The 18,111-nt window shown below is 29.6% G+C and overlaps 2 protein-coding genes across 2 annotated transcripts; one reads left to right on the top strand and one right to left on the bottom strand.

The window, feature by feature from the left end:
- Positions 1 to 4: 4 nt before the first annotated feature.
- Positions 5 to 7,425, bottom strand: LOC145745677 (BOS complex subunit NOMO1-like). The gene is made up of 25 exons (XM_082563819.1): positions 7,265 to 7,425; positions 6,924 to 7,013; positions 6,806 to 6,851; positions 6,617 to 6,717; positions 6,354 to 6,527; positions 6,077 to 6,235; positions 5,764 to 5,933; positions 5,425 to 5,558; positions 5,134 to 5,267; positions 4,820 to 5,021; positions 4,671 to 4,747; positions 4,282 to 4,469; positions 3,961 to 4,135; positions 3,554 to 3,827; positions 3,416 to 3,450; positions 2,940 to 3,066; positions 2,621 to 2,777; positions 2,383 to 2,509; positions 2,166 to 2,282; positions 2,003 to 2,065; positions 1,859 to 1,923; positions 1,420 to 1,765; positions 1,001 to 1,231; positions 753 to 845; positions 5 to 643 (listed from the first exon to the last, which is right to left on the bottom strand). Exons 1-25 carry the CDS (start codon positions 7,397 to 7,399, stop codon positions 554 to 556), a joined length of 3,510 nt encoding a protein of 1,169 aa, XP_082419945.1. The 5' UTR covers positions 7,400 to 7,425; the 3' UTR covers positions 5 to 553.
- Positions 7,426 to 14,686: 7,261 nt separating this feature from the next.
- Positions 14,687 to 18,009, top strand: LOC145763418 (fatty acyl-CoA reductase 1-like). Its single transcript, XM_082574862.1, has 13 exons — positions 14,687 to 14,828; positions 14,933 to 15,118; positions 15,249 to 15,424; positions 15,533 to 15,627; positions 15,726 to 15,864; positions 15,929 to 16,052; positions 16,125 to 16,281; positions 16,399 to 16,479; positions 16,846 to 16,957; positions 17,058 to 17,153; positions 17,239 to 17,368; positions 17,459 to 17,577; positions 17,686 to 18,009. The coding sequence occupies exons 1-13, from the start codon at positions 14,814 to 14,816 to the stop codon at positions 17,849 to 17,851; spliced, it is 1,596 nt and encodes a 531-aa protein (XP_082430988.1). The 5' UTR covers positions 14,687 to 14,813; the 3' UTR covers positions 17,852 to 18,009.
- Positions 18,010 to 18,111: the final 102 nt, after the last annotated feature.

Below are 18,111 nucleotides of genomic sequence, written 5' to 3'. Positions count from 1 at the left end.
GGCTTTACTTAGATGTATTTTTGCTCCAGGATATTCCAAACAACAGTAGACTTTATATTTTTTAGAAATTAACATAGTTCACAAACAACAATTTTCAAAAGCACAAAACCTTTTTCAAATATGTTAAATGCAACAACAACTGGGTTTTTAAGTGGAACAGTAAGTGAAGAGTTTCTAATGATTGTTAAAAAAAGAGTGGAGTAAAAATCTGTATAAAACATACACAAACATATAAAACAAACAATATTAGCACAAAATAACTACACTGATAATTTTTTTTGGAATAGTATTACCAAGGTTTAGTACCACACAAAAATACACACTATATTGCCTAAACTTAACATTATGACAGTAAATGTTCATTAAAATTTTTATGCATAATAAATACTAAATTAATTTACACTAATTTTTTTGGAATACATTGAAAAAATTATTAAGTAAAAAGAATATTTGTTCATCATCAATTCATATAATTTAACCTAATCACAAACTAACTGCATAGCTTATCAAGGTGCTTTATGTTGATAAATAACACCAAATAAAAATTAGCGATTTATTTTTTTGATTTTCTACTAGTTTTTTGATTATTTTCCGGTTCTTTCTTCGTAAAAGATTGAAACATTTGTTGCAAATAACTAAAAACCTAAACATAAATAAATGTACAACTATAAAAATTTGACCAAATATTTTAAATCTTAGTAATTTTATTTTAAATATTATATTTTTATGTTGATTAGAAATAATATATTTACCAGCTGATGGTTGTAAGCCAATAATATAACAATCAAAGTAAATGGAAGACTTAATAAGGAACCTTGTGTGGTATCATGCACAATCGGCTTCAACTAAATACAAATATCAACGTTAAGCAAAAGCTAAACTCGAAAAAGCCATGTTAAAATTTAAAGTATTCTGTATAAAAATCACCATACAAATTTTGCAAAAAAATAATATAATGAAATTAAATAAAATAAATAAGTTTCACAAGTAACTTTTTTACCTTGGGTTCGAACCTCAAGGTCACATGTTTGTGAGGTCCAGAGGTGAAGAAACTAGCTCCAGGTCCCGTATACTCGTACATGGAAGTTGCCAGTGTACTTTCAAGTACAATTCTGTATTCTTTTTCATCACGAGGTATGGTGGGAAAGTAAAAGAAAGGAGTTGCTTTGGTAAGAGTTAAGGTATGTATTGGAGTGGAAGAGGCAGAATCACCAGCTGGATATAAAGCAACCTAAAATATTAAATCAAAAAGTAAAAAATAGTTGAAAATTTTTTTTATTTCAAATTTCACAGAATTTTACCAAAGTGCTTACTGATAGTTATAAAGTTGTTAACTTTCAACAATTCGCACAAAAATGTTTAAAACTGCATCAACATTTAAAAAAGATATTTACCTTTACAAATACATTTATATTTTACCTTGATAAATGGCAAAAATTCATTCTCAGTGATCACTCGTCCGGACAACTCAAACCCAGTAAGTTGTCTAAAAGCAATGAACCTCACATTATGGACATCCTGTTCCATGGCCAACAACTCAACTTTTGGGGGTTCAACTCGACTGAACAAATTATCCGAGTCTCTTACTGTGATGTCATAAGTACACCCAGGGTGAAGTCCTCTTAATCTAAATGTTCCATCGTTTGAGGATGCAACTTCTTCACCAAGACCTTTACATTGCTCATTGTTGTCAGCTTTTGCCAGTGATCGAACCCAGATTTTTGGCTCAGGTTCGCCGTTAAGAGATGTCACACTTCCAAATACGCTAAAAATAATTTTTAATCTCAAATCCTTCTATATTTTTTGAAAAATAAAACTTTTTAAATTTAACACAAATTTTTTAAATTTTGAGTCTAACCTGAATGCAACACGTCTTCCCAAAATATTTATTTCTGTTTTTTCTCCTTCAATAATTTCAATCACCTATTAATATAATAACAAATATAACATTTTTTTAAAATTATTAAACAAAAATTAACTAATATTTAGGTGAAAAGCATACCTGTGAAGGTGGAGTAAATTGATATTCTTTCATCATTGCTTTAAAGTAATATTGACCTGGTTCCTAAAAAAACAAACACATTAAACCAAAACTATTAAAATTAAATTTATTATATCATAAGTTCAGTACATTTAAGATTGGTATAAAATTTAGTCAGACATACCAGTTTAGAAAGTGTAAGCATCCCATTGCTTTCGGTTAAGTTGTTGCTTCTATAATCACCACCGCTTATACTTAACAACACCCCAGATAGAGGTAAGTTGCTTTCCTCAAGAGTTATCTAGAGTTTGGAAAAATTTAACAATATAAAAATAGAACTTTATGTTAAATTTTCTATTAAAGATTTTTTCTTTTTTTGTAATATAAAACATAATGTCTACCTTGAACACAAGCTTGCTAAGTTTTTTGGCAAGAAAATGACCTTCCTTATTTGGAACAGGAGACATTGCATAATCTTCCATGCTGGCTGCAATTTTGTATTCTCTATTAGGATATAATGGCCCAACTCTAAAATATGCAAAAATAAAAAGTTTTAAATAGATATAATAAAAAGTTTTAACACAATTTCCGTAAAAAAACATAATTCATTTTTGATAATTTTGTATAAAAAATGTTTACCGGTATCGTCCATATTTGTCAGTTTTTAATTCCAAAACCTCCTCTTCACCAACAGTGTTAATAGTAATATCAATATTTGAAATAGGTGGAGTTATTTGACCATCTATAAACTTTCCAATTATTCCTTTAAATCTCACAATTTCCGATGAACATTCCGCTAAAAGTAAAAACTTTGTATACCAGCGAAACTAAGTATTAAATATTGAATAAAAGACGAAAAAAACTTTAATTATATTACCACATTTGAAAATTAACATTATCTTGAGATTGTTTTTTTTTTATGTTATAAAGCATATCACAAAACATTAATGGTAATAACCTGCATGCATAGTAACAGTAGTGGATTCAGGTTCAAATAATAAAGTTTTTGAAACCGGTTTGATCTCAAGTTTTTCTCCATCTGCTGCCCAGAACGATAATTTATACAAAATTTTGCCACCTTCAATCTATCAACATTAAACAAAATAGAAATTTAAGTTTTTTTTTTTGTATATATCTTTATCCTCGATGTGGGAAAGTCGAATGCGCGACTTAAACATAGAGTAACATCAGTTACTCCGACCCAGTCTCGAGTTGCCTGTGGCAGTTTGGGATATTATAGATTATAATTGCCCGGTAATTATACTGCTAATTAAGTGCTGGCTCAGCAGGAGATCATACCGTTTATAGCGCCTTACTCAAGTGCGCTACAGCAAGAGATCAGTGGGGATTAAACCCACGACCCCATGTGTGGTGTAGCAAGTGTTTATTATCCAAACTTCTGAATTAAATTATTTTTTTACCAAATAAATTTACCTGTTTATCAGTAGGCTTCATAAATTCTTTGTTTACTAAAAAAATATCAATTAACAATTGAGTGCAAAAATTTTAAACATAGTTTACTCAATTAGAAAAAACAATTTTTTTTAATAACAAGCAATAAAAAATACATACATTTTCCTTTGGATGATTGAATCATAACTTGAACTTCGGCCTTGTCAGGTTTAAAATCTTTGTCCGTTTCCATGGTGATTACAGCCTCATGTGCTACAGCATGTAAAGTGATAGGTTTGGGGTGAGCAGTATTATAAGTTAGTGGAACGTTGGCATCAAATTTATGACAAGATCGTGGTTCGAGTTGGTATTCACCGAGAAGAGATAAACACAATCGATTGCGACCCTTTTTTAGGGAAAATGTGTCCACCATTTCACCAGCATGATGTATCACCTAATTTTCATTACAAAAATAATAAATTAACACCTACTTAACTGAGAGGTAAAGTTGTATCTAAAATTAGGTTATTTAGTAATTAAATATACATGAATTACTCTTACTGTGTAGAATATAATAAATTTGTTACCATTTCAATATCATGAGATATAGAGCAGACCAAAACAAATCCAGATTGTTGAAATTTGGCAAGTTGAGGGACAGTTTCTTGCTGTTTGCCTTCCATGTTTACTTTAATACTTTCACTGACCCAACACCAGTCGTTATGGGATGCTTTTATGCTGTATTCACCAGGTAGAACATCACTGTAAAAAAAAAGGAAAATATATGAGATATAACAATAATAAGAAGCTAGAAAGTTTATTATGCAACCGCTAATTCTAAAGTGGACATCAGTATATTATCAAAACATAATTTTTTCTTCGAAAACCATAAACAATAAAATAAAAACCTGAATGTTGCATGAGTTGAATTTTTTGTTGAGGTAACTTTTTGTTTTAAGGTTTTTCTTCCAGCTTGATTTGAAACGAGTTCTAATACAACTTCCTCACATACATGTATGCAAGTTAAACCAACTTTAAATGAAGCTCTGTATTGAGTAAAGGTTAGAGATTTGACCGGTGTGCTTGCTACTGTGACCTATTAAAATATACAAAAGGTTTAATAAAATCTCGAAGCAAATAGGTATAAATACATCAAACCCCATTTTAAAGGGGGTTAATATAAAGCATACACAAATTATTCAATACTAAAAAAGATAATTTTAGTAATAAAAAATACGTAAAACATTTAGTTTATGAAATAAAAGTAATGACATGAATGAAAAAGTCAATACCTTACCTCTAACAAGTTGGGATTTAAAACAAGACCACTTTCTTCCATAGATTTTGATAATATTGGTTTCACATTGTATTTTCCTATTAAAAAAGTTCTTTTTTATAAAAACAATGCAGAAAACATCTTTTAATTAATTAAACAATTTTATTTACCTGGTTGGACCATGAAACAAAATTCTCCTTCGTTATTTAGATTCATTTTTATGACATCACCCTTGGAATCAACTACCTGGACTTGAACTTTATTTAACTTGAAACTGGTGCTTGGTGCTTCTGCAACATTGATGACACCACACATTGAAAACTTGTCAGCAATTATGATTGGTAAAATTGGAGTGTCAGGTCCAACTCTAGTCTACAAAAAATTATTAATTTTAGAACAAAATAATTTTCTTTTTTATTAGCATTTAAAAATAATCCCCTTATTAAATTTGCGACTTAAAATTTGTGTTAAAAAATATGTTTACCTTAGTAATTGGGAATTCCATGTCTTGCTTTTTAACAGCAACGTTATACATCCCATCGTGCATATGTTTTAGTGTGTAATATCCCTTGTTATCTGTTGTGTCCTGTAACTTGCTGTCTATAAATACCTCAGCACCTAGAATTACACATTACAATTTGTTAATAATTATTAAAAACTTAAAATAATATTTTACAGCATCTAATGCAAGTTTTAACTTTTTAGCAGTATAGATTGGGCTATACAATAATGCACTTAAAACATTAAAAAAAATTTTATTTAAAAACATTTAAACCTTCTACAGGTTGTCCATCCTTTGAATTTAAAATTTTTCCTTGTACAGAAAACCCAGTGACCTTAAACCCAGTATCCTGGTTGATTCTGCTATTTTCAACAACAAACTTTAAAGATTGTGGCTCCACATCAAACCTAGTACAAGAAATAAAAATGAATTTTTATTGCACAATACCTAATAGATAAATATAAAAAATTTTAAAATCCCATTTTATCAGTTAAAATGACAAATTCTAAATACCATAGTTCAACTGCAATAATAGCAAAATAAAATAGCTGTAGCTCTTTTTATTATTGCTAAATACTAAAATTCAAACATCGAATTATTAACAATACTTACTGTATTCTCTCTCCCCTATGAAATGGAATAATAAGATATTGTGATGGAGGTAAACTGGGAAAAGTATATTTTCCATCAGCAGCTGATGTAGTCAAACATACAAAGTTGGGGTACTCGGTTGACTTAACATCACCTGAATTGGCTGGACGTGTGGTTGAACAACCGGTTATCTAAAATAAAGTTATATAATTTCAAACAGTTTTTAATATCAAAAATTTTTGCACAAAAATTTATATATGTATAATATAGCCTATATATAAAAAATCATTATTTCAAAAAAAAATTGTGAAAGAACATTGGTGTTTCTTTTTACCTTATAAGAGGCAAGGTCATCTTTAGAGAAGAGTAATAAATGTACACCAGCAACTGGTAGGGACTGTGCAGTTACATGGCCATGCACATCATAACCCGACACTACAATATTTTCTTTACATTGTGCATTTCCATTTGTAACTTTAATATTAACTTTATTCTGCAGAAAATTTATCAACGGTTTATCACACTGTAATTATTATTTATTTTCACAACTTAATTTTATTGCTTTAAATGCTAAATATGTAATTAAAAATAAAATTAGATTATATTCTCACATTCTTAAATGTATAGCTTTCATGAGAAGCAACTATTTCATAATCCCCAGTTGGAACTCCATTAAACTCATAAGATCCAGTTTTTATTGAGGTTGTTTTCGACACAAGTTTTCCTGATGTTTTTAGTTCCAATGTTACTCCTTCTGGGCCAGAACTACCACCTTGGCTTGACACCTGCAAGTTATTTATGAACATTTATTGCAACGAAAAAATTTAATGTAATAGTCCAGATATGTCAAGCTTATTTAAAACGTCTGATTTACCTGACCAGATAGAGTAAAACCTTTAAACAAGAAGTTGATATCTTTTCCTTTTGTGCAGTCATCATTAACACCATCAACATGTAAGTCTACTGACATTGGATCTAGTACACAAAGCCAAAAATTTTAATATTATTCAGAATCAATTTAATCTAGTTATCTAAGTACCTTAAATCATTATTTTAAACTCACCAAATAACCAGCCTTTTGGAGGTGAAACTTTTAAAATAAAATCCCCCTAAAATATTAAATTTTTTTTTAATAATCAGTCCCCTTTTTAAAAAAAAAAATTTACACTCTTATTTATTACCTTGTCTACAAAAGGCACCATGTAGTAACCATTATTGGGAGCGCATTCAGTTTGATATTTTAACATTCCTTCTTTAGTGAAAAGTTGAACCTTAAGTTGACGAAAATGTTTTAATAACAAACCAGTTGATGACGACCGAGAATTTTATTATATTTAAAAGGTAAATGATAATTTAAGTGTGCTAAATTTAACTAGTCAATAACATCATATAGTTGTCCGTTGTACAATCAACTCACACCTTTGACAAATTGTAAAAAGGAATAGCCTATACTTTTTAGTTTTAAAGTAAAATTACACACATTCATGTGATAACTATGCAATACAAAAATGTTAAAAATTACCTCAATTTTTGAGAAGTCAAGAGAAACATCTGATTTTACAAAACCACCACATCCCAAAATTCCTGCATCTTCAGAATTAATTTCACCAATGTAAAGTCCAAAAACAAATACCGAAATAATATAAAAAGACTTCATAGTTTTACAGTTAATTTATTTATATACAAAACCACTGAAAAAAAAAATATGTTTAAATAATTATAATATACTATCTGAATTTGACTTTGCTATACAAATTAAGACAAACGTCTTACAATTTGAAAAATAAATTTAGTTTAGTCTACCTACTACTGCCTGACTTTGAAAAGTGAAATATAATTTTTTGTTGTACAGACCATTTAAATATATAGATTTCGTTTCACAAAACGATAAATAATAGTTAAAACAGCAACGCTTTTCATCCACAAGCGAACCGCAAGTATTCATAGAACTGTCTTAACCCAAAGTCATGTGGAGCTTTTCGAAAAACACGAGCGCCCCATAGTGAAAAATGAATATCTATATAATACAAGTAGATGGAGCTAGAATTCAATTATTATTATTATTACGTCACTGTAAAAATTTTGAACATCTTATTTGTTTTTAAAAAATTAACTTACTGTGGCACAACTTGTAAAAATCTCATTAGTTTGTATTAACTCTCATAAAAGCATACGTCGTAAATGCCCACAACTTTAATAACACAGTTTCGATGAAGAATATTTTAATTTATGTGTTTCTGCTTGGATGTTGCTTTAAATCATTAACTGTATGTAGGTAAGGTAAGTTAACGTGTGCTGTAAAATTTCATTTTTCAAGTTAAAAATAGTTTATTAACCATGCTTTTAGCACAGAAGATGTGACGTTACAAGTTGGAACGACGGGAGAAGAAGTGGTTTTAACTGTCGTCAACAAAATCGATTACTATTTTGACTTTATAAACGATTTTCATTTTTTGGAAAGATTAGCTTATGCTGAAACACATTATGGAGACATCAAAGATAATTTTAATTTTAAAGGAGGGATTTGGAATGTGGGCAAACCTTTTTTTATTAGATAAAAACTAAACTTTAACAAAATACTCAACAATTTAGTTTTACAAAAACCTATTTCTTATAGATTTCTCTCGCTATTCATAACGAGTTGTATAACTTTGAGCAATTGGGTGATACCTCCGATACATGTTTACCACAAATACAAGAGTATTTTAACACTACATGTTATTTCTGCAATACAAACTATAGGTATGATAAAATAAAACATAACTAAAACAGTTTATGCAGACTACATACGTAAATTTTCAAAGAATTGAAATTAACCAAATATTAGTATTTAAAATTTAACGGAGCAATTAGGCTATAAATCTTAAACATGTTTATTTAGTGAGCCATTTAAATCTGGTATTGCAGCTCGACTTTACTTGGAAATAAAACTTGGTCGACTTGGAGTTCCGGTCGCATTAGATCACCAAGCCCAAATTTGGTCCGAAATTTATCACGTGGGAAATAACACAATTAATTATATGACACAAATATCCATTTTACAGGGCCGTTTTCGTAAGTTATGCATAAAGAACCTATGTACTTTTACCAAAAAAAGGTGTTTTGCTTAGGCTAGTTTAAACCTATTTATCGTTAGGTTGTAACAAGAAAATTGATCTCTGGTTTCTTCTGGACGCTTCAAACGCTGTTACTAAAAACCAATTTATCTCAAACAAAGAAAGCATTAAATGGATTGCAAGTCGATTCCATTTTACGCGGGTTCATTTTGGTTTTTCTGTATTTGCAAATGAACACAAGGCTTACTTACACTTTAAAGATTCACCCGAAACTCTTATTCAATTGATTTCTGTCATTGACTCTGTTACTCAGCCAGGAACCAGTACTTAATTTAAATAATTTTATTTGTAAAATAATTACAAATTACAAGCCTTTAGGTTAAATAAAACGACAAGCCTTTAGGGGATAAAAAACACTACTTGAGTAGCAAAACAAAAAAAAATTCATAGCTATTTTTTAGACGAATCTAATCTGGACTGGGCACTTTATGATATTGTCCAAAACGAATTTAATGAAGCCGAAGGTGGACGTAAATTAGAAGAAGTAGCACGTGTTCTTCTAATCGTTACAAATAGCGAAACGAGAAAAGATGTAGATGCTGCTATAAGATTAGTAAGAACTTACTTGAACAAAATTCAAGCCTTCTTTAAATTGTAAATGTTTTATGTACCCTTATGCCTAAAAAATTTAACAGGCTGCCGATTCCAAAATAGCCATTCTAGCAATCGGATTGGACGAAAATGTATCAATAGAAACTTTGAACAAACTTGCCACTGACCCAAACAGTAGAAACGTGTACAAGTTTAACGAAAATACAGATCTTCAAACCTTTGATTTTCAATCAATATTATTCAAAGATATTTGCACTGCTTCAATTGAACCCTACAACCCGGTACAGTCATTTTTTTATTTTACCTATTTACTGTTTAATGTTGAAACTTATTATAAAAGGTAACAGGTGAAATCACAGAAGAAATTATTACCAAGATTCCTATTTATCCAACTCAAATCGTTGAATGCACAAAATCAGTTGTAGACCCGACCATAGCTGCTGTTGCGGGGATTTGCACTTTTATTGTGATATTTGGTATCGGTTTTATTTATCTCAGAAGATTACAAATTCGCCGTGGTAGATCACCAGCAGAGGTAGGCTGTACGTTTAAATAGGCAAAAAAATAAGTTTTAAAATAAGAAAATAAGTTGTAAAAACCCTCTAGTTTTGTCCATTTTGTTGCTGTGTTGTTCCGTTTTTTGTCGTGATTTGCAACTTAAAATTATTTAAACAAAATGCAAATGAATAAAGTTATAGAATGGTCATACAAATTAAAATTGAATTTTTATAGATTCAAGAGGAAGAAAATCGGAAAAAGAGAAAAATCGCGGCTAAAGAGTTAAAAAGATTGACAGCTTTGGCTCGAAAATCGCCTTCATCAGAATCTACTTTGTTATTATTAGAAAACCAATTAGACATTTCTGAACAACTAGAGGTCAATGATAAAGACATAGACAATGGAAGAGACGTAGCAGATGGAATTCGAAAAACCAAAGCCGAGGTAAACAATTCATCTTCAGAAAAAATAAAAACAATTATTTTAATAATAATCAACAGACTTTTATAATTTCTTCTGTTGATATTTTTAGAGAGCAAAAGTATCTGAAGAGTTATTGAGACTTATACAGCTGGGCGAATCTCCAAATCCACCGTCTAACATCGTACAATTATTAGAAGACCAGTTAATACTTGCTAACAAATCTAAAGTTAAAGATGCTGATATTGCTAGAGGTCGACAAATTCTTGAAGTTTTGAAAAAGAAAGATCAGCACGTAAAATCTTTTATTTCATTTTTGTAAGTAAAGCGTAAAAAGTAAATTGCTATACCTATTTTTTAGAAAGCTACCGTACTTGACGATCTAAGAAAAGCTACTGCATCAGCAAACCTTCCAACTGCATCTAAATCTACCCTTGAATTATTACAAAAACAAATACACTTGGCAGAAACTGAAGAAATTGATTCTGATGATATAAACAAGGCAAAGGAAGCACTAGACTCGTTAGAAAAAAAACTTGACCAGGTAAGCATTGCATTTTTTCTATTTTGGTTTGATAAGTATTAAATTTATACATTAATAGATAAGGCAAATTGAAAACGAGTTGGAAAGGCTAACTACTATTGCTAAGCAACCAGATCCCTCCAGTGACACAGTACAGTTACTGGAAGATCAAATACGACTAGCTAACAACGTTAACGCAAATCCAGAGTTAATCAAATCCGGAAAAAATGCACTTAATGCACTGAAAGGCAAATTGTCAAAGGTGAAGTTAAAATATAAAAAACACATGTCATAAAAAAATTGTGAACGGTATAATATTTACTATAGAAAGAAGGTGTAGCCGCTGAATTAAAAAGATTAACTGAAATTGCAAACCAACCGAATTCCCCACTTACAACAATACAACTACTAGAGGATCAGTTGGAAATAGCAGTAAAGGAAAATGTTAACGAAGAAGATATAAACCGTGGAAAAGAAGCATTACAAACATTAAAAGACAGAGCAGACGAGGTACTAATTAATATATTTAAAGCAATATATCCTTTGTCATTATCAAATAATTGCTTCTTTTTTTAGAGAAATAAAATTGTTGAAGAATTAAGAAAGCTAACTCAAGTTGCTACGGAATCAAACCCGCCTATAAATACGGTTCAACTTTTAGAAAATCAAATTTCTTTGGCTTGTGATGTAAATGCTGATACTGATGACGTAAACAATGGAACCAATGCGTTAAACAAATTAAAAGAATGGCTTTCGCAGGTAAAATCCTCTGTAAATTTATTGTTATTCATTTCACTTTATTTAAAATAAAAAACGCGATGTTATTTTTAATAGAAAGAAAAAGTAACTGCAGAGTTGCAAAGACTTACTAGTGTAGCTAGTGAAGACGATCCTCCATTTGTTACCATTGAACTTTTAGAAAAACAACTGTCATCTGCAAATTCGTTTTACGTTGATTCACTACATATAAGCAATGGAAAACAGGCGCTTGATCTACTCAAGTTAAAGTATGCAAAGGTAAGTCTATGGTCTATGTTATAACAATCGGTGTGTATATCCACATATTTGAATATTCAATAAATTGTTCATAGTGAAAAATAAATGAATGAATATCTTTCTAATAAAACCAAATATTGGCTTAGTAATATTTTATTAATCTAATTTATCGACCCCCTCTGAGGATTGGTGAATATACTCAATATTGATTCTATAAAAGTAAATACACTTTTCGTATTAATAATTAGTTTGCTTAACATACGGTAATATAATTGACTTAATTTCTTAACATTTAATACATTTGAGTTAATATCAATGGTAAGAGGGTAAATACAATTCAGTGGGCTTAATATATCTGTCAACAACCTGTATTATACTCTATTACAATGGATAAATCACAAATTAAAATAGTGTCACTGTCATACACTAAAATACGTACGACAAGATGTGTGATATCTTTTAAGAAAGACGAGGTGAAAAAGGAGTTGCAGAGAGTAGAAAAAATCGCCAGAGAATCTGACCCTTCAGATGAAATTGTAGAATTGTTAAATAATCAAATCGCTCTTGCCATCCAGGCAAACGTAAACATCGAAGCCATTAACAGTGCAAAAGAAGCAATAATGGAATTACAAGAAAAACTAGCTCAAGTAAAAATACTAACATAATTTAGTTATTACTTTTATTAAAATACAATTAAATTAAAAATATTAACGTCAGTTACCTGTTTTCAGAAAGAACAGATTGCAACAGAATTGCGAAGGTTGACAGACGTTGCTAAGCAACCTAATGCGCCATTTGAAACTATTGACTTACTCGAAAAGCAATTAGAAATAGGTATTAGAGTAAAGGTCGACGAATCAGACATAATTAATGGAAGACAAGCGCTAGAATCTTTAAAACAAAGAGAAGCTGAGGTAATAGTTTTGTTTTGGTAAACGATAAAATTATCAAAATTTAAGAATTTAATTTGCTAATGACAATTTTGTTCTAAATAAAAAAAATTAATTTAGCGACAAAGTGTTGCTGAAGAGTTGATTAGACTTACGCACCTTGCTTTTAAACCAGCGGTGGCTTCAATATCTACCCTTAACTTATTGGAGAATCAGATCGAGTTGGCATCTGAGAAGAAAGTGGATACAAACACAATAACTAATGGAGAAAAGGCTTTGGAAATGCTTAAAGAAAAAGATCAAATGGTGAATTTACCTAGCTTATTTATAAAACAATTGTTGTAAAAAGAATTGCAAGCAATAACACAAAATCTGTAGCCTATATACAAGTTTAGATAATTTTCAGAAAAAGGGTGAAAAGCACTTTTAAGAACTGTTTTATGTTTACAGGTTAAACAACTCAAGCTCGAGTTAGAAAGCGCCCTTACTACCATGACTCATGAAAAGATTCAGGATGCAGTGGACAAAGCAGATACCATTGAAAATCTTTTTGGTTGGAATTCTAAAGATACGGAGTTGGAAGATCTGATGACTCGAGCACGAAAGGCATTGGAAGGGGAAGATCAAGAAACTGTAAATCGTCGAAACGAACTAAGAGAAAAACTAATTGCAGCCAAATCAAGTGGAGCGGAAAGGTAAGTTTAAAATTTAATGTTGTTTCGTTTAAAGCATTTCGAATTAGTGGGTATCAGTTTAAAGATAAGCCAAATAATTGTATCGTTAATACTTCTGTATTATTATTAAGGATGGTGCTAAAGCAGCTGATAATTGATTTCGAAGGGACTTACACAAGTCGACCGATTGAGCCAAATGATAAAAAACTTATTGCCGAATCAAAAGAGCTGTTTGTTGCTAAAACCAAATCCTTTCTACTTTCTCAACTTAAACCAGCTATTATCGATAGAGATTTAGATGCCTTAATACCTGCAGTAAAAGCAGCGGATAAAGCTCTTAGTGAAGATCTAACGGAGGATCAGGTAGATGACGAATTGCGTGAGAACATCGAAAGGGCAAAAAGTTTAGTTGCACTTTACACCGAGCTACAACGAATGAGAGATTTAGTGGCAACAATGAGACAAACTCAAATCTCTGAAATTCATAGTTATTCAAGTCCGCCCGAACTTATCAAAAAAGTAATGAAAGCGACATTGCTACTACTTGGGGAAAAGGCAAGCGAGTTGAAGGTAAAGAAAATTATTTTTAATTACTTTATAATCAACAACAATATTTTAAGTTCATAATTTGGTTTTTATACTTCAATACACTAAATTCAATATATACGTATAGTCGTGGAAGCAAATGAATATATTAATCGGAAAGTTGGGAGCAAAATCAATTAGAAATCGGGTTACAACACGAAAAACAGAAGATATTACACCACGAGAGGCTCTAAGAGCTAAGGAAGAGATTGAAGGACTTGTTACGGACGAGATTGAGGCAATAAGTCATGCCACTGCCGTGTTTTTTGCTTGGGTAAGTTTTAGAACTTTTTTTATTAGAATGGACCAATTTAAACCCATAGCTGAAAAATAATTTAATTACAATAAATTTATCAAATGATCCTAAAAACTGTTAGTACGTATTAAGGGTTTAACCTTTTTTTGTAGTCGGGCTGCATTATTCAAGAGGTTTTGGAAACAAACAGATAAATGACGTGATGCTATTTTGAATTCAATTTATAATTTTTAATATTTGTTTTGTGTTTAGTAATAAACAAACCTTTTTAATTTTTTACATTTTGTATGAAACTATATTATTGATTGATTATATTTGCTTTAATAAAAGTTGTGCAAATAATTAATTAGCGTCCATTTATCACCATAGAAATGCCATAATATTTTTATTTTTTGAATGGGGAAGTCCCACTTTGTTTCCTATTTCCTGTGCAGCAGAGATAGGATTGACAGTTGGGAAATTAAATTTACTCGGTTGTTAATTACGGTTTAGATAGCACGCGCAAAATTGTTGCATAAAAAGAGTATTTTGACAAACTACGACAAAAGTTCAATAAATTAAATGTTAAAAAGCATGGTAAGTTATTTATACTTAAAAACGAAAAATTAAAAAAAAATTGTTTTGTTTATATACTGATATACAAATATTCCTAAAATAAAAAGTAAAATATGTTGTTTTAGGAAACTGTGGCTCAATTTTATGAAGGAAAATGTATTGCTATAACTGGTGGTACAAGTTTTGTTGGCTTGTGTGTGATTGAGAAACTAATAAGATCATGTTCAAACATAACAACAATTTTTGTTTTGTTAAACAAAAAAAGCGACAATTGTCCTGAAGAGAGATTAAGTGACATAACAAGTTCACAGGTGAATTGTATTTAATTTTTCTTATTTATGATCATCAATACCTTTTAACTAAGATTTTTACTAAAAATCTAAAGCAACATTTGTTTTATCATTTTGAGAGTAATAAACAATTTAAAACTTTTATTTTTAGGCATTTCAGAGTTTAAGAAATAACCAGGTAAATATTACAGCAAAACTTGTTCCAGTTCCTTACAATTTAACTATGACTGAGCTTGAAATTGATGATTGTCTGTTGGAAAAAATTAAAAATGAAGTGAATGTATTTTTTCACTGTGCCTCCGCAGTCAAATTTGATGAGAACTTAAGGTAAAGTGATGATGGTACATAACATAATTTTTTTTTAAACATGGCTTGATATAAAGTATTTCTATCATTAAATCTAATTTAAAGTTAAATGATTTGTTTTTTGTTTAGGAAAGCATTTCAAATAAATTGCATTGGCGTTCGCAATATACTTCTTCTCTGTAAAAAGATTATTAACATTGAAGCAATATGTCATTTATCAACAGGTATTAAAGTTACAATTGTAACCTAACTAAGTGTACCCTTTTGTTGTATTATAGATAACAGTTAAATATTTCAAATTTTAATTGGACATTTTTTTAAGCTTATGCATTTTGTGACCGAAGTTTAATTGGAGAAAGGATTTATCCGACTGGTTGGGACTACAACAAAGTAAATGAGACATTAGAATGGTTAAAAGATGAAATGGTTACAGATATAACCCCATCTATTCTTAACAAAAGGTAGTATTTTTAATGTTTCTAAAAACTGTAATACATAATTGTAATAATTTTGTTACTTTGCCAGGCCTAATTCATATACATTAACGAAAGCATTTTCTGAAGAAATAATCTTAAATGAAGGAGCAAATTTGCCTGTTTGTATTGTAAGGCCTGGAAATGTTGGTGTGACTGTCAAAGAACCATTACCAGTGAGTTGTTTAAATTAAAAAAATATATTTTTATATATATATGTGGTATGCAAAAATGGTTTTTGTTTTCAGGGTTGGTGCCCAAATACAAGTGATGCATCTAGCTTGCTGTATGCATTTGGAAATGGTTTAATAAAACCCATGTGGTGTGCTAATGAGTTGGTCAAATTTGAAATAACACCAGTTGATTATGTTGTGAATGCTATGATTGCCTCGGCATGGAAAACAGGTAAAAAAAAATTGTAAAACCTAAAATTCATTTTTTAAATATTTTTTTAAATGCAGTTTGAATTATTAACAAGTGTATTTGTGGTTTTTAAATTTAATTAATATATTTTGGGGGAAGGTTTGATGCCGGAATCTAGCATACGAATCTACAATTTGTTAGTTAGCAGTGAAACTGGCAACTTGGATTTTAATTTGGCTGGTAAGAACTAAGAATTATATAAATTGAATATAAAAAAGGGACAAAAGATATTCTTAAATTTAGTATTCAATTTTAAAATTTGACAAATTTTATTGTTGGTAAAATAAATTAACAGGATACACTGTAAGGAAGTGATTAAGTTAGTGTCATATAACAACTGATCGATGTAGCTTGAGTGATAGCATCCAAAGGTTGCTTTTTATAAAAGAAATGCAGCTTTTAAATTCCCTACTAGGTTTTGACCAAAATACTATTATTTATGTTTGTTGGCCTATCGAATATATGCCTTTAAACTTGTAAAATATTATAGATTATTGGACTTTACAATTTGGAATTGTTTAAATTAATTTCATATTTATATTTTAGATTCACAAAATAGAAAATCATGCCGATCTATTAAAACTCATGCTGAAATGTTTATAAATTACCCAGTGGATAGTGTCAACCTTATTTCAAACCTAGATGTTCTAACCTTGAAGTAAATAAAAAATAAATATTCTAGAATTGGATTTATTTTTCTATTAATTTAGTTGGTTGTTTGATTATTTTCTTTTAAGTTTAATATTTTGTATTTTTAGGTCAAGCACTTGTATATCAAGTTATTTTATGCAGTTTACCCCCAACTTATGTTTAGATGTACTCATAAGAATATGTGGATTACAACACTATAAAGGGTGAACATATAAAATACATTTTCATCTTTTAAATTTTTATGTCAATAATTCAGTTTCATGATAAATATTTTTATATTTTTTCCAGGTCCATGGAATTGCAAACTGACATTGTATCCTCCATGAAAATGTTAAAATATTTATCAGAAAATCATTGGATTTGGAATGTGAACAACACTGCTGAATTGCGAAATGAAATGAACAACAAAGATCAAAAGGTATTGTATAAAAATATGTCATATAAAATTGCATATTTCACTACTGATTACAATGTAGCATTTTAGTTTAAATCCTTTTCTTTTCTTTAGATGTTTAATTTTGATCCAAAACATATAGACTGGAATGATTATGTAAAATTATATGCAAATGGGACAAAGAAATTTAAATACAGTGATCATCCTTGCAGAAAAATTCAGTTTAGAAATAGGTTCGTTGACTTTTTTGGTTGTTTTTTATAATAGTGCCTTGCTAGTTTGTATAAAGTATCTATTTAATTTTTTCCTGCAAATAAATTTTTTGCCTTATTTTTTTTCAGGCTTAAACTTTTGAAATTTCTTTTAAATGGAGCAGCACTAGTATTTCTGTGGAAATTTTTATACAAATCTAAAAGGCTTGCTAACATGTATAGAACATTATTAAAATATTTGAGTAATACGTTCTTACCCCTTATCACATTTTTACGAGTATATATTAAATTTTAGGATTTCTTTTTTTAAATATAAATTGTTTAAGGCAACAAGCTAAATTTTTGTTTGGCGATGCTTACCTATTTTACCTCAAAACTCAGTTATCACACATTGTTGCAAGAACAAACATAATACCTAAAAACACAATATTATTTTTTCTATTGAATTTTAATAATTGCACTATAATTTATGTGTTATATTTTATCGCAAGAAATAAATTATAAAAATAGTACTTTGTATATGTTTTTAATAGTTTATTTTTTTACATTATCATG

Source organism: Corella eumyota, chromosome 1, assembly GCF_963082875.1.
Source record: "Corella eumyota chromosome 1, kaCorEumy4.1, whole genome shotgun sequence".
In the NCBI taxonomy this organism is placed as follows: domain Eukaryota; kingdom Metazoa; phylum Chordata; class Ascidiacea; order Phlebobranchia; family Corellidae; genus Corella; species Corella eumyota.
The sequence above is the reverse complement of the archived record's forward strand: the minus strand, read 5'-3'. Positions and strand labels throughout refer to the sequence as shown.

Excerpts from the sequence above, each read along its gene's own strand:
- LOC145745677 (XM_082563819.1), bottom strand. The coding sequence starts at position 7,399 with ATGAAGTCTTTTTATATTATTTCGGTATTTGTTTTTGGACTTTACATT. Across the intron at positions 5,559-5,763 it reads CATAGGGGAGAGAGAATACA|GTTTGATGTGGAGCCACAAT; the intron begins GTAAGTATTGTT and ends TTCTTGTACTAG. Across the intron at positions 4,470-4,670 it reads TAAATCCCAACTTGTTAGAG|GTCACAGTAGCAAGCACACC; the intron begins GTAAGGTATTGA and ends ATATTTTAATAG.
- LOC145763418 (XM_082574862.1), top strand. Across the intron at positions 15,119-15,248 it reads GTGACATAACAAGTTCACAG|GCATTTCAGAGTTTAAGAAA; the intron begins GTGAATTGTATT and ends TTTTATTTTTAG. Across the intron at positions 15,865-15,928 it reads CCATCTATTCTTAACAAAAG|GCCTAATTCATATACATTAA; the intron begins GTAGTATTTTTA and ends TTACTTTGCCAG.